Source organism: Rutilus rutilus (genome assembly GCF_951802725.1).
Source record: "Rutilus rutilus genome assembly, chromosome: 5".
NCBI lineage: Eukaryota > Metazoa > Chordata > Actinopteri > Cypriniformes > Leuciscidae > Rutilus > Rutilus rutilus.
The window spans coordinates 2,936,407-2,952,888 of record NC_140213.1 but is presented as its reverse complement, the minus strand read 5'-3'; the positions used below and the strand labels follow the sequence as shown (position 1 = coordinate 2,952,888).

Sequence of the window (16,482 nt, the reverse complement as noted above, 5' to 3'; positions counted from 1 at the left end):
TTTTTTTCAGACATACATTTTCTTCTTACATACATTTATTATTTATAATTTATACATTTGCATAAGAGTAAAATGTATATATGTGAAAGGAGAGTGTGTGTGAGAGTAGAAATGTATGTAGCCTATGAGAAAGGACAATGTGTGTGAAAGCAGAGGAATGGATTTTGGCTTGTTAGGCCCCTCATACCCATCGATGAGACGTTCGCAAACTAGCTAGTTTATTTTAAGAACTTCTGTAGTTTAACTAGTAATAACTAGTTAGTTATGAGTTATAGTACTCTTATTTCACTTATATCATCAGAGACACTTATTTCACACAAATAGCACATATTTTACCTCAATTCCAACAAGCGAGCCCCATAAACAAACTGTGTTATATTTTGGGAGAGAAAGAAGAGTGTATTCACCTGGCAGCGCAGTATGTGTTCTCCCGCCATCATATGAGGGACAAGGGCTGAACCCTCTTTTCCCTTAAACTGCTCTCTGTACTTCTTTTTCTTTTTCTTTTTTTTTATTGTGATATATTCAAGCATAATATGGAAATGTTTTTTTTTATTGTTCACTTTTATTTATATACGTATATGTTTGTGTATGTCTATTGCTTTGGCAATATTGTGCTATTTTACACAGTCATGCCAATAAAGCTCATTCGAATTGAATTGAGAGAGAGAGAGAGAGAGAGAGAGAGAGAGAGAGAGAGGGGAGGGGGGAGAGGGAGAGGGAGAGAGGGAGAGAGAGAGAGAGAGAGAGGGGGAGAGGGGGAGAGGGGGAGAGGGGGAGGGGGGGCAGAGAGATTTAGATTTTTAAACATTTTATTAAAATTCAGTTTTTCATTCACACAAGAGTACATGTGAGTTAAAAAAACTCACAATATACTGTTAAAAGTCAAAATATTATTAATTATATTACAAAGAACATCTTTTATACATCTTTGCTCAAACAACAGTAGATTCTTTGTTGCATTGTAATAGCGGAAATCAATTAGGATTCTTGATTTCAACAACATTGAAAAGAGCAATATTACATCTGTATCAGAATCTTTATCAGAATCAGAAGATTTAAAAATAAATCTTGTAAAAAAATAAACAATGGTCCTACAATACAATGCATAAAAGTATGAAACAGTTTCTCTTTGTGAACAAAATGGACATTCCTGATTAACTTCATGATTTATCACTGAAACAAAGGCATTAACAGCTATAGTTCCATGCAAAACTCTTTTTTTTTAAGCAATGGTAACTTATAAAATGCCCCCCCATTTAGGTCTTGTATTCTCACTTAAATGTAAGACATTGCACCATGGTGGATCTATTTTACCATCAAGACTCTTCTTATTGAATGCTTTAACACAACACTCATACATAGATTTACTAGGTGCTATTTCTTTTCCTAACAACCTTAAATTATTACACTTACCAGTCAGGGATCACTGGTGATCCCAGATTATTTTAGTTCAAAATATGTTTGAGCTTATATATCTCAATATTAATAACAGTCTGGTTAATTTTGAGTCTTGAACTATAAACTCTCAAGTGTTGGCTTTCTAAATGTATGTGTGTTATGTTTCTATTCAGAATTACTTATGAGCAGTAACCTTTTTATTTTGGGCATTTCATGTATGCAGCACTTGCCAAAATTGGGGGTGATGGGGAAGGGGTTAAAAAAAAAAAAAAAAAAAAAAGTCACACATTTCTAAATCAGGAATTAAAGACAAATTCGGAAAAGAATCGTCATCCTTTGGTTGAATCCACCCTTCTTCAAAGTCTTTTATCATTTTTAACTCTTCTTTGGTAATGATTTCTTTCCATTTAGACACCAGCCGAGTTACTACCCATGTTGACCTCATCTTCAACTTTTCTTCCATTGCTTTAGTGTCAGATAAATCATGTCCAGTTATACGAATTAGACTTCAGAGAGTAATGATATGAGATTTAATAAGTAAGTCCATCAAAGCCGGAAAACATCCTTCATTTGACACATCCAAGCGAGATCCACAAATCAACGGTTCTTGAAGAGTCCAGTACAAAGATCCTGTTTTTTCACTTCTCGATACTTCAAAAAGTGACCATACTTTGAATAAATTACAATAAAAAATTGGTAACTTAGATACAGAGAACTTCTTAAGGTTCATCCAGAACAAAGACTTGTCTAGACCCAGACCTTCAAAATTTAAAAAAATAATGGAAGCAACCAAACTCCAATTCTCATTTACAGGACTTTCAAGAAACCTTTTTATATATTTTAACCGAAAAGCTGCCGCTCTAATCTGTAGATGAATCAAACCTTGTCCCCCTTCATTTTTAGACAGATATAAAACACTTTGTGGCACCCAATGTAAATTATCCCAAAAGAAGTTTTGCTTTAGTTTTGAAGTTTTGAAGTTTTTTTAAAGAAGTGCTGGGGAATTAATACATGCTAACCAATGCCAAAGAGAAGAGGCTGCTAAATTGTTAAGAATTAAAACCCATCCTCTATATGACATATTAGAAAGTAAAAACTTCCATTTATTCAAACGCCCCACAATTTTTTCTTCTATCCCCTCAAAATGCTTTTTTGCAGTTATATCATCTCCCAAATATACACCTAAATATTTAAACCCATCTTTCAAATTAACCAATTAACTTTAGCAGAGGAAACAATCATAAAATCACTTAAAATCTTTGTTATCTTTGACACATCACTTTGTTCTTTGATGAAAATGACAATATCATCAGCATAAGCTAATCATTTAAAAACTTTTTCAAAGTTTGGAATAATTACACCCTTTAAATCTGCTCTAAATTTCCATAACAGGAGTTCAATTGTTAAACTATATAACATACCAGAAAGAGCACAACCTTGTCTGATACCATTAAGAACACTAAAGGGGGCACATAAGTCACCATTTACCTTCAACAAACTTTCAACATCACAATATAGAAATTTTAACTTATCAATAAAAAATGTATTAAAACCAAAAGCTTCTAAAACCTCCCATAAATAACTTTGTTCAATTCTGTCAAATGCTTTCTCTTGATCTATTGAAATCAAACCAAAATCCACATCAAAGAGCTTACTGATATCAAACATGTCTCTAATAAAAGAAATGTTATCAAAAATTTGCCTTCCTGGCACACAATAGGTCAAAACCCCACTCAATCTATTTGCTAATGCTTTGGATAACATTTTATAATCACTGCATAACAATGACACAGGTCTCCCTTTTTGGGCAGAGTCAGCACTCTACGGCAGCTCAGTGGTAACCTTCCACTGTTTAGACATTTGTTGATGGCTGCAAGCAGATCGGCACCAATCTCAGGCCAAAAAGACTTGTAGAAGTCTACAGATAGGCCATCTATTCCCGGTGCTAAAATTCTACCACTCTCTTCCGGATTTCTGTATGATTCGACAAGAGTGCACCATCCTTAGAACGCAAAACATGTATACATCTTTTTTGGCCATTTTTTCTTTTCAAATTAAAAAAAAAAATTTGGAAGATACATCCATCCACTCTATATTCTTAAAACTGGATCTGATCAGAGCCCCTTGTGCTTTCAGGTCTAAAATTCCTGCCAATTCTTTCTTTTTTCTATTTAAAATTTCAATAAGCTCTTGATTCTGTTTGGTTCCAATAGATTCTTGTAGTATCTTTATATCATCTTCTAAACTTGATGTTGTAAGCATTGACTCAATTGTTTAATTTGCGTTTTTTCTAAATTCCACCACTGCTGCAAAGATTGTAAGTCAGATTTAGTGGTTCTAAAATCATTCCAAAAAAACTTAAAGATATCTCTAAATTACATATCAGTTAAAAGGCTGTTGTTAAAATGCCACATTGCACTCTTTGGTCCCAGCATCCACTCCGAGAGAGAGAGAGAGAGAGAGAGAGAGAGAGAGAGAGAGAGAGAGAGAGAGAGAGAAGTGAGAGCTGGTCAAACCTCACATCTACAGTTGTGAAGACCAGCGAGTTTCACATTCCTTCCTGTCTAAGATAAAAAAACGAGCAGATTTTACCCTTCTGTCTGAGATCAGTTTCACAAGCGCCTTCGTTAATTCATTCAGCTCACATTTAGTGCCAGAGTTTAATTTACAGGTTTGCCTATATGATAACAACTAATTAAAATGAAATATATACACAACTGTTCAAAAGTTTGGGGTCGGTAAGTTTTTTAAAGGAGTCTCTTCTTCTCAACAAGGCTGCATTTATGGGATAAAAACAGCAACAATTTAAAACCGCTGTTTTCTATGTGAAAATATAGTCAATTGTAATTTATTCCTGTGATCAAAGCTGAATTTTCAGAATCATTACTCCAGTCTTCAGTGTCACATGATCCTTCAGAAATCATTATATTATGATGATTTGATGCTCAAGAAACATTTATGATTATTATCAATGTTGAAAACAGTTGTGCTGCTTCAGATTTGTATATATAGTCAACAGATGTGCATGATCTCTATTCTGACCAGGCCAGCATTTCTCACCAAGTAGCACAACACCAGTCCCGGGTTTCCAGAAGGCCTTTATGTGGTATAATTGTCCTTTTCTAAGCTTCTTTTCTAGCGAAAAGGCCATTGTTGTGCAATCTCCTCCATCTTCCCTATTTTGCCTTTTGACACGAGTCTCAAAAGAAGTTATTCAGGCCTGCTGTGCACAATACCTGCAATTAAAGCTCCACTCTGTGATAAGGCTTCATTGTGTGTTAAAGGAACAGTGCTGTCTTTTGACCATACTAATATTTGAGGTGTCTTGTTTCACAAGAGTTGATGTGGTGAGAACTGCTCGTATCATAGTAGCGTGTAACTTGTAGGAATGTGTAAAGGCCAATTTATTTTCAATTGTGTTTGGCACGTGCGCGCCTCGAAAAGAACGGTCCACTAGATTGTACGCAAAAATATTTACCTCATGCAGACTGTACATTCATGTTTCTTTTTTTTTTTACTGACATGAAACCAGTGACATTCTTTGTGACAATTTAGTCCTTAATGAATCCACAGTCCAGCAGAACATTAGAAACGGCAGGTATTAGATCTTCGGCATAGTCATTCAGACGATCATCTCTTACAAGGCTTGTGTTTGTTGGGTATAATTTAATGTGGTACATGTGAGCGATAGAGTTCTTCACTCTTACTGTGAAGAGACGAGGTTTCACAGTTTCCAGAAGGCCATGTACAGAAGTCTTCAGAACTAGGCGAGGACTCACTATAATCTTGAAATTGTCAAAACTATTCATGGGAACTTGCTCTATACAATTTAAAATATTCGTTCCCCGTACATTTTTCCATTTGTTTTGTTCATAATCAGCTTTTGCGGTGCAAGGGAATATATTATTATTAAACTCAAAGCCTACATTAGTGCCGTGCATTTTCTCAAGCTCAGGCAACAGATCCATCCAGTTCTTCACCTTGAGAGGCAGAATGAACTCATCTATGTCATTTAGAGCCACATAGCGACTTTGGTACATGTAACGATAAACACAGTCATTAAGTGCAGGAATTTGCCCGTAGTAATGCAGCTGACCGGGTGATTCAGCCTTCTTCCAGCCTCGAGACACATTGATGTGTTTTTTAATCGTCCATGGGATGATCTCCACAAAACCTCTTTTCACATAGTAGTCCAGAACCTTCTGTGTGTCTGAATCACAGCTGGTTTTATATATCACCACCCTTTGAGCACCAAGCAGTCTGAACATCTCCATCGCCTGGACTAAACCCAGCACATTCTTGTAGTCAAACATGGCAGAGATGCAGACTGTAAATGAATACGGGAAGACTGCTGGAACGTCTCTGTTTCTAATGGGTTGGAAGGATGTTATGCTGTTCGAGATCTCATTGGCTGTTATTGCAATATGCGTTGGTGTCGAACACGAGCTATTGATTTGGCATGTGATAGTAGCAGTGCCGTACTCAAAATCAAAGTGGTCGTTGTGAATTGTGTATTCGGCTGGTGAAGTCACGTTCCTCCCTTCACAGCACATCACACACCTGTACGTCACCTTCTCATCACGGAGAACGATGGCAATCGTCTTTATCTGTTTCTCTCCGAAACGATGATCCATATAAGAGCCGGTCACATATGTGTGAAGGTTCCCGACTTTAATCCCAGGATCGTCCTTCACTTGAACGCCACATGCTTTAGGACCATCCTTCACTTGAACATCAGATGCTTCAGGACCGTCCGTCACTTGAACGTCAGATGCTTCAGGACCATCCTTCACTTGAACGCCAGATGCTTCAGGACCGTCTGTCACTTGAACGCCAGATGCTTCAGGACCGTCCTTCACTTGAACGCCAGATGCTTCAGGACCGTCCTTCACTTGAACGCCCCATGCTTTTGGAGCCGGAGGAATGGTGGATTTGTGGTAGATGGGTTGTTTTCGGAGGAATGGTAACTGTATAAGCATGAATAACAAAATGACCAAAAAAAAGATCACCAGTGTAATCCTCATTTTAAAAGCGATTGCTTCAGATTCACTCTTCAGTTAGTCATATTCCATCAGGTTTCCCTAGGGAAAAGAAAGAAAACACACATTTTATGGTTGTCTCTAATAAAGCTTTTGGCTTTAATGGACAAATGCACTTGTGGCTGGGATGTGAACTCTTGCACATAATAACCACAACACAAGAAGTCAGACTCAAAGACACACATTTTTTAGTTGTTTTACTGTTTTAAAATGAGCTGAAGCAACACAATTGTTGAATATTTTTTCACAATTTAACTTCATTGTGTTCAATACACTTCCATAAGTGTTGGGACTTTAGCTAAAACATGAACTAAAACTCAGCAGTGCATTTGCATGCTTTGCATAGGATTGAACTGGGAGGGTAAGTGTTGAAACTGGGTTATATTTAAGCGTTTTTGAGTATATTTAAGAGTGTTTCTGGTTAGGTTGTGGGATTATTACAGTTTTTCTCAATTTTTTACACACAAATACTGGTACTTGAGACACAATGACCACAACATGTAACTCATTCACCAACCCCCTGAACCAATTCTGCTAAACTACAAGCACAATTCCTGCTTTACACTCAAACTGCAGTTCTAAAACACACCTTTTTTCAAAACACTACACACAGTTCTCTGCTTTTGGCACAATTTTCATGCAGAAAATCTCTTGTTTTCACAAGGAACACACTGCCATTCAAATATGCACACTGACTCATCACATGGGCAAACACCCATCACACAGTTTTACAATTAGCAATCAGAGCTTTAGCATAAAAGGGCAACAGGTGAGCTCTTCAATGGAGCAATGGATGCCAACATTGGAATTATTATTATTATTTTTTTTACTGTAACTGTATACAGTCAATTCTTATGTTGTTTTGTATGTAGACCACTGTATGTACAACTTTGTGTTGGTTGGCATGTACACTGTGTACAATGTTTTTGTGGGAAAAATAAAATATATTTGTTACCGTGTATTTGTGTGTTCTGAGTATAAAAAAATATCCTCAAATATTTTACAACACACTTATGTATGTACTGTCTGTAGTAAGTTTAACACTGAACAAAAAAAGGCCTTAGTGATTATGATGAATGGAGAAGAAGTGTTCTCTTACGAGAGGTTCTCTCGTATTGCGTAAGCTAGCTTACGCTGCGGGAAAGTCTCCTTTCTCGAGATACTGAAGCCAAAAATTATCCTTAATTTTTTAAACCTTGTCAACGCAGTGCGGCAGCCTGCAGACCTAGGGCAGGCGAATCGCGTGCCCATTGGCTGCTCTGCGGCAACTGCAGCAGCCTATGGCTGAGCCTTGCGCGTGACGTCACGTCCAATGAGCGCGCTTGGCGCGCTTAATGCGTCACAGCCCGTCATTAGGGGTGTGGCTTAGCGTATATAAGCAAGGAACAGAGGCTGCTTCGCTGATTTCTGTCTCTTCAGCGAAGCTCTTCGCATCGCTGATCTCCGAGGAAGCCGCCGTCGAATCCAGCGACCAGCACGCCGAGGATTTCAGCCTGAGGACGCCGGCCGCTCGCCGCCTTCAGCCTTCCCTGCCTGCTGCGCCATCCGGCATATATATCCTTTTCTTGCTCTGTGTTGTGTGTTTGTGTGTCCGCCGCGACACACTTGCATCTAAAAGAGCGCGAGGCGTTGTTGCAAATGCCTCGCACATCCTGTGGCTCGTGCAGAGCCGCGCTCAGCGACGGAGACCGCCACGTGGTGTGCGCTCTCTGCCTGGGCTTCGACCACGCAGCTCGCGCTCTCTCCGAGGGTGGCTGCGAACAGTGTGAGGAGTTACCGATGTCGACCCTACGGGCTCGACTCGCTAAATTTGAAGAACCTCCACCTTCTCCGGCCACTTCTTCCGGGCCACGTAAGAAGAAACGTCGCTCCCAAAGGCCGCCGGAACTGGACGCTACAGCTGAGTGCTCGCCGGAACCTCTCCCGCGAGCCTCGCTCTCTCCTTCCCCCCCACCCTTCACCGACGCGCAGCGGCCGGCCTCTGCCCGCACTGCCGTCGTCCTGGGGGATGATGCAGATGATGCCGCTGACAGCTGCTCTCTGCTCACGTCTGACAGCGAGGAGTGGTCGGGCTCTCACCGCTCCGGCCCCTCGACTTTGGAGTCTACCAGATCCCGCGCTAGTGTTGACGCGGAGCTTCTCCGCCTCCTTACTCAAGCGGTCGAGAGAATGGGACTGGATTGGTCCCCACCCAAGGAGCCGGAGCCCAATCGCCTTGACGGGTGCTTTCTACCTAGCCGCCGCCCTGCGCCTGCCTCTAGGTCAGCACCCTTCCTGCCTGAGCTCCACGCCGAGCTCTCTAAATCCTGGAACGCTCCGTTCTCCACCAGACTCCGCTCGCCAGTCTCCTCGGCTCTCTCCCAGGTGGACGGAGCCGCCGATAACGGCTATAACGGTATCCCCGCCGTTGAGGAAGCTGTGGCAACGCACCTTTGCCCGCCGTCTGCTAGATGGCGCTCAAAGTCTGCCCTGCCGTCTAAAGCCTGCAGGACCACCTCAGCTCTCGCCGGCCGCGCTTTCGCCGCCTCCGGCCAGGCTGCTTCCGCCCTGCACTCAATGGCCATTCTTCAGATCCTTCAAGCCGACCTCCTCCGTGAACTGGACGAGAAGGGCTCGGATCAGTCTGCCTTAACCGATCTGCGCAGCGCTACGGATCTTGCGCTACGCGCTACCAAGGCCGCTGCTCAAGCCATCGGCAGATCCATGGCCGCGCTCACCGTCATCGACAGACACCTTTGGTTGACGCTCGCGGACATGAGTGAGTCAGAGCGCGCTGTATTTCTCAACGCACCACTCTCGCCCACCGGCCTCTTTGGCCCTGCGGTCAGCGGAATTGTGGATCGGTTCTCTGAAGTGCAGAAGGCGTCGCAGGCGATGAACCTCTTCCTGCCCCGCAGTTCGAGCCCAGCCACAGGCCGCTCTCAAACTCAGCCTCCTGTGTGCAGCTCTAACCAGCGCTCTTCCAGGCCTCCCAGCGCTTCGCAGCGACGCCAGGGCAGTCGCCCCAGGTCGCGCTCGACCAGCCGTCACAGACCGCCGCCCCCACGGGGCCCGCGGCCCAAGATCGCGTTGAAGCCCGAGCCCGCGAAGTCCTCCTAGCATCCGCAAGGAGGAAAAGATGGTTGAGTCCCGCTACGGCCGGACCGCCATCAAAACGTACAGCTCTGTCAGTCCCCTATGTTCAGGCTACTGCAGCAGCACACACCGCAGCCAACGAGCCAGTATTAACACTCGCTCGCCTGCACACAAACGCCGTTTTCACGGCGACCCAGATAAATCTCAAAAAGAGTATAAGTGCTTTAAGTGTAGAAAATGTGCCCACACCCATGTGCTCACTGCTTCACACAAGTACAATCCCCATGGTAACGCGCTCAGAGCGCTCTCTCATAAAGCGGCCTCACACCGCTCGAGTACTAAATGTAGTAAATGTGCCCACACTTCCGTGCTCACACCTACTCGCTGCTCGCTCTGTCACTCAGTTACCTCAAGTTGCTACGGCTCAAGCCGCAGGGGTATTAAGTGTAGAAAAAGTGCCCACTCCCGTGTGCTCACTGCCTCACACAGACCAGGTTCCCATGGCAACGCGTCCAGAGCGCTATCTCTTAAAGCGAAAACTTTCCGCTCGAGCATCAAGTGTAGAAAATGTGCCCACAGCCTTGTGCTCACACCTGCCCACTACCCGCTCTGCCAGACAGGTTGCAAACCTCATAAAGCCCCCAAACACTGGCCGTGTCATAAGTGCAAATCCCGCGCCAGCTCACGAGCACGCGCACCCACTTTCAGACACCATAATCCCCACGCCGCTCTCGCGCCTGGGTTATTTGACAGCAGTTCACGCTCCATCGTCCGAGATCGAGCTACTAAAATCTGCACAGTCGGCCAGCCCTGTTCTTCTGCCCTCGTGTCCGAGCATCGGCGGCGCGTGCGCCGCCCCATCCTCTCTGATACAGGTTCCCCATCCCGCGCAACGCGGCGATCTGAACCCAGAGACCATTCGACCCCTAGCTATGCATGCAAAAGCATGGGAGGCTATTCAGGGCGCGTCAGAATGGGTGCTCAACACCATAAGACACGGTTATTCGCTCCAATTTGCTCGTCGCCCTCCGCGTTTTCTAGCGCAGACGGAAACGAAAGTGAGTTTGGAAACAGCACATCTGCTTCAAGCAGAAATAGCAAAGCTGCTGCGAAAAGGGGCCATAGAACAGGTTCATCCTTTCTTGAGCGAGTCAGGCTTTTACAGCCGTTACTTCCTCGTTCCCAAGAAGGACGGAGCATTAAGACCTATTTTAGATCTGAGACATCTGAACAAGGCTCTCATGAGACGGCCGTTCAGGATGATTACAACCAGACAGATCCTTGCGCAAATTCGCCCAGGAGACTGGTTTATCTCTCTCGATCTGAAAGACGCGTATTTCCAGATCCAGATAACTCCCCGTCACAGGCCATTCTTGAGATTCGCCTTCGACGGTCGAGCTTATCAATACACAGTCCTGCCGTTCGGCCTGTCTTTAGCACCCCGTACATTTACGAAATGCATGGACACGGCTCTCGCTCCCCTGAGGAGTCAGGGAATGCGAATTCTGAACTATCTGGACGATTGGCTCGTTCTAGCGCAGTCAGAGACAGAACTTGTGTCTCACAGAACAGCGCTACTCGACCACTTGGAGGGTCTGGGTCTAGCGGTCAACTGGACCAAGAGCTCGCTCTCGCCCCGGCAGTCGATTTCCTTTCTCGGAATAGAACTAGACTCGGTGGCGATGACGGCCAGATTGTCGGAGCAGCGCGCGCGCCGCATCCAGCGCCTCGCTGCATCCTTCAAGGAAGGCAACCGGGTTCCCCTGAAAGCATTTCAGCGCATTCTGGGGCATATGGCCTCAGCTGCAGCAGTGCTTCAGCTGGGTTTACTGCGCATGCGCCCGCTTCAACGCTGGCTGAGAACGCGCGTATCCCATCGAGCCTGGGCGACCGGCGGCTCGCTAATCAGAGTGACTCAGGTCTGTGTCTCAGCCCTGCAGCCCTGGCTAGCAGCCGAATGGTATCACACGGGAGTGACTATGGGAGTGGTTTCACACCGGAAAGTTGTCTCAACAGACGGGTCCAACCTAGGTTGGGGAGCGCTCTTCGAAGGCAGACCGGTCTATGGCCACTGGTCAGACCAGGATAATCTGCTACACATAAACTGTCTAGAGATGCTCGCGGTCGAGAAAGCGCTCATGCACTTCCTCCCATTCCTCCACGGTCACCATGTTCTAGTCCGCACGGACAACACTTCAGTAGTGGCCTATGTGAACCGCCAGGGCGGTGTCAGATCAAAGCAACTCTGCGCCCTGACGGAACGCCTCCTCGTATGGGCTCAGCACTCTCTGCGCTCTCTGAGAGCATCGCATGTGCCTGGCCATCTGAACGAGGGCCCCGACAGACTGTCCAGGGACAACGTTCCCCCTGGGGAGTGGTCTCTACACCCCCAAACAGTCCAGTCGCTGTGGCGCCGCTTTGGCAGAGCGAAAGTCGACCTCTTTGCGTCAAAAGACAACGCACACTGCCCAGTATTCTTTTCAAAGAGCGAGGACGCGCTGGCCCAGTCATGGCCCAGCGGCCCGCTATATGCGTTTCCACCGGTCTCTCTGCTGCCTCAGGTCATCGAGAGAGTCAGGAAAGCGCGCCACACAGTGCTCCTCATAGCCCCGTTCTGGGAGAACCAAGCTTGGTTCCCGGAACTCATACAATTGGCAGACTCAGCCCCCTGGCCGATTCCGGTGCGGAGAGACCTTCTCTCTCAAGCCCGCGGCTCGATTTGGCATCCCCACCCAGAGCACTGGTCTCTGCATGCGTGGAGCCTCAACAATTACATGCTGATCTACCAGAAGGGGTGATGAACACGATCATACAATCTAGAGCCCCCTCCACGAGGCGGCTCTACGCGTCTAAATGGTCGGTGTTTAACAAATGGTGCACTACCAGAGGGCTCAATCCACAGACATGTGGGGTCTCGCACGTATTGTGCTTCCTTCAAGAGCTACTGGACGCGGGCAGGTCCCCCTCCACGCTCAAAGTCTATGTCGCGGCCATTTCAGCGCTCTCTGTCTCAGAGCCGGGCCGCGCATTAGGAAGGAACGAGTTTGTCATCCGCTTCCTTAGAGGAGCGAGGAGGATGAACCCCCCGCGACCCCCTTCGGTTCCTATGTGGGATCTTTCACTGGTCTTAGACGCACTGAAAGCACATCCCTTTGAACCCTTAGAAACTGTGGATATGAAATACCTCACGCTCAAAACCGTTTTTCTGATAGCACTGTCTTCAGTAAAACGTGTGGGAGACCTTCACGCGTTATCCACTAACGCCGCGCGCCTCGAGTTCGGACCCAATAACTCTAAAGTTATTCTCAGACCGAGGCATGGGTACGTCCCCAAAATTTTGGGCACTCCCTTCAGAGCGCAGGTCATTTCCCTTTCAGCCCTGCCGAATGCTGGCTGCGAGGCAGATAGCAATCTCCTCTGCCCAGTTAGGGCGCTGAAAAGCTATATTTCACGCTCCGCCGCCTTCAGGCGTTCAGAGCAGCTCTTTGTTTCGTTTGGTGGGCGCACCAAGGGTCTCGCCGCCTCGAAACACACCCTGTCCAGATGGATAGTTGATGCTATCGCAGCTGCTTACGCATCTAAAGACCTGCAGTGCCCTTTGGGCATTCGGGCACACTCCACCAGAGGCATGGCCTCATCGTGGGCGTGGTCCAGTGGGATTCCCATTCATGACATTTGTGCAGCGGCAGGCTGGGCCTCCCCCTCCACATTTGTTAGGTTTTACAACCTGGAAGTTCCCGCTTTGCAGGCCAAAGTGTTATCAGTCTAAGTCCCGCGTAAGCCAGCCCACTGTCTGTGCGCGGGCTACGCTGCTGATTTAGCTCTACTGGTTGAGCTACACTATGTGGGAAGTGTTAGTTGGACCGGCTGTGCCGCTCCCTGCCCCATATTATGTGCTTGTGTACTGTGGTATCTTGGCCGCCCAGCTCCGCTTCGCGTTCCCTGGACTCCCCATGGGATTCATTCAGGATGCTGGGCGCGCGCACGGCGTTGACAAGGGTGTTCCCGCAGCGTAAGCTAGCTTACGCAATACGAGAGAACCTCTCGTAAGAGAACGTACTCGGTTACTAACGTAACCTCTGTTCTCTCTAGAGAGGGAACAAAGTATTGCGTAACCCGCCGTGCTCTCGCCACGAGCTCATTTCGCTTCATGCGACAGAAACCAGCGAAGCAGCCTCTGTTCCTTGCTTATATACGCTAAGCCACACCCCTAATGACGGGCTGTGACGCATTAAGCGCGCCAAGCGCGCTCATTGGACGTGACGTCACGCGCAAGGCTCAGCCATAGGCTGCTGCAGTTGCCGCAGAGCAGCCAATGGGCACGCGATTCGCCTGCCCTAGGTCTGCAGGCTGCCGCACTGCGTTGACAAGGTTTAAAAAATTAAGGATAATTTTTGGCTTCAGTATCTCGAGAAAGGAGACTTTCCCGCAGCGTAAGCTAGCTTACGCAATACTCGTTCCCTCTCTAGAGAGAACAGAGGTTACGTTAGTAACCGAGTACGTTTTCCATTCATCATAGTGTTTTACATTGAGCACATCAGTGTTCAACTGGTTCTTATAAATGTCTATTCATATGATGGTTTGTGTGTCATTTGAAAACAAAATACCATTTTGAGAAGAAATAACATTGTTTTGAATGTAAAGTTTCATTTTGCAGGAGAATTGAGGGGTTTTGCCCATTGTGTGTGTGTTTTTTTATTTGTGTGTAGAGTTCTGAGAATATGAGGCATGCTTTCAGAAATGCGCGCAGAAATACCTGGCAAAAGTTTCCACGCTGCCAGACTCTCTGAGAGTGGTATCAATTTTAACACTTCCTTTTGAGGGGATGTTAGATGTTCAGTGTCCTGGATGACAGCAGGAAGCAACGGAACATCTAACATGTCGCTGGAAACTGCTGCCCCCCGAAGCACCAGAGGCGGCGGGGATGGAGAGGTTTCATGGGGGTAACGAGGAGGGGCGGTCAGATGTTGTACGCGCCCCGTTCCGTGGGGGGCTACCCTCACCAGACTTGGCGCCAGACCATCAGGACTTCCTATTTTTATTGATGATAGTCCTGAGGTCTGGCCTGGGAGGTTGCTGAGTGCGGCGAGCCGGTCCCAAATCTTTGCGAGGGGAGCATGGTTCGCCACACTCTGCTTTTTAACCTCCCTGGCTTTTGAAGGACCGGGGAGAGGTTGAGTGGCCGATGGCCCTACCTTTGAGTGCGACGAGAAAGGAACTGGACAAAAGCTTCCTCATGTTTTTTAACCTCTCTTAACTTGGTGACGACTGTGTTGACGGAGTCGCCAAACAGGCCAGAGGGTGAAACTGGGGAGTCTAGTAGAAAGACGCAATCTTTATCTTTTATACCAGTTAGATTCAGCCGCAGGTGCCTCTCCGTGCTAACCAGCACTGACAGTGAATGGCCGATTGCACAGGCCGTTTTCTTGGTAGCACGGAGAGACAGATCTGTGGCTCTACACAACTCAGTGAATGCTTCCTCATTGATGGTATTGCCCGCACTCAAATCCTTCAACAGGTCAGTCTGGTACGCCTGTAACACTGCCATAGTGTGCAGCGCAGCACCAGCCTGACCTGCAGCTTGATAAGCTTTTCCCATGAGCGCCGAAGTTGTTCTACATGGCTTCGTGGGGAGGGCAGGTCTTTTTATCGAAGATGCCAACCCAGGCGAGAGATAGCTCGAGAGCGTCTCTTCTACCTGCAGCATCTCCGTATACCCCCGCAACTTCGCACCCACGATAGTCAAAAAAGTCGACGTCGAGGGCACAAAGACTAAAAAAGACCGAAGAAGCACCGGAGGATCTAGTGACTGAGCAAGCAATAGGGACGGACCCGTCTCTTGCTCATCAGCCAGATCCATGCGGGAGCCCCACGATGGTAATGTAGGTGCGGTCTGGAAGTAGCTAAGGCGAGCACGAAGCGTTTTAACTGTGAACAGCTCACAATGCTCGCACTCGCCCTGCTCCAATGCAAGAGCCACATGCTCCTCCCCCAAACAAACAAAACAGTAATCGTGTGTATCCAGTTCTGACATAGGACGAGAACATGGAGGAACACAACGCTTACTCTGTTGACTCATTTTTGGACTTTCAGAGAACATTTTTATTTTCTGCACACTGCCTGAACTAATTCCTAACAAAGATCTGTAGTCAGATATAAAGGTAAGAGATAGAGAGAGAGTTTTTAACGCACACATGCACAGAATGGCCTCTGAAGACAAAAGACCTGACGATGCACCTGTGGCTCATCTATTTATAGCCTCGTGTTGCGAATACACACTGATGACGTCATCGACCGAGGCTATACACACAATATTCACAGCTGGTCACGATTAAAGACGTTCCCAATGCACTAAGCAGCGCAGCATCGATTGTAGCTTTTGAAAGGGAACTGTAAGTACTGTCAAATTTGCACTTACATTCCATATACTTTTATTATATATTTATTTATTTTATTTAATCAGGGACGGTACACATTATAGTTTTTCTTGATTGGGGGGGAGGAGGGTGAGGAGGAGGAGGAGGAGGGGGAGGAGGAATAGATGGGAGTGGAGGAAGAGGTGAAAGAAGAGGGGAAAAAAGGAGGAGGAAAAAGAGCAGTAGGGAGTGGAGGAAGAGGTGAAGGAAGAGGATGGGGATGAGGATGGGGATGAGGAAGGGGAGGGGCAAGGCCAAAGAGACAAGCAGTGCCACTCTAGTTGGCCATATCTTTGTCCATGGTGTGACTATGAGGGAGGCTGGGCAACGAGTACAGCCAAACTTGAGTCGCTTCACCGTCGCCTCGATTATAAGAACCTTCATGGAGAAAAACAGGTACAGTAGATGTACTTCAGACTGCTCTCTACTGTAACTTTTGAGTGCAGTACACTGTGCTGTGACAACACATACATGTACTGTAGCTGTTGCCCTATACTACTGTAATAAAAAGAAATGCATCAAATTGCCTCGCACACCAATAGAGTTTTCTG

General features: G+C 46.3%; 1 protein-coding gene across 1 annotated transcript in view; it reads right to left on the bottom strand.

Annotated features, from left to right (window-relative positions):
• Positions 1-794: 794 nt before the first annotated feature.
• LOC311291187 (uncharacterized protein) overlaps positions 795-16,482 on the bottom strand; it is a 33,258-nt gene continuing 17,570 nt past the window's right edge. Inside the window, exon 2 of the mRNA XM_084410095.1 lies at positions 795-6,482. Within this exon, the coding sequence (XP_084266221.1) occupies positions 4,953-6,425 (1,473 nt within the window). The 5' untranslated portion in view covers positions 6,426-6,482 and the 3' untranslated portion in view covers positions 795-4,952. The remainder of the gene's footprint in view (positions 6,483-16,482) is intronic.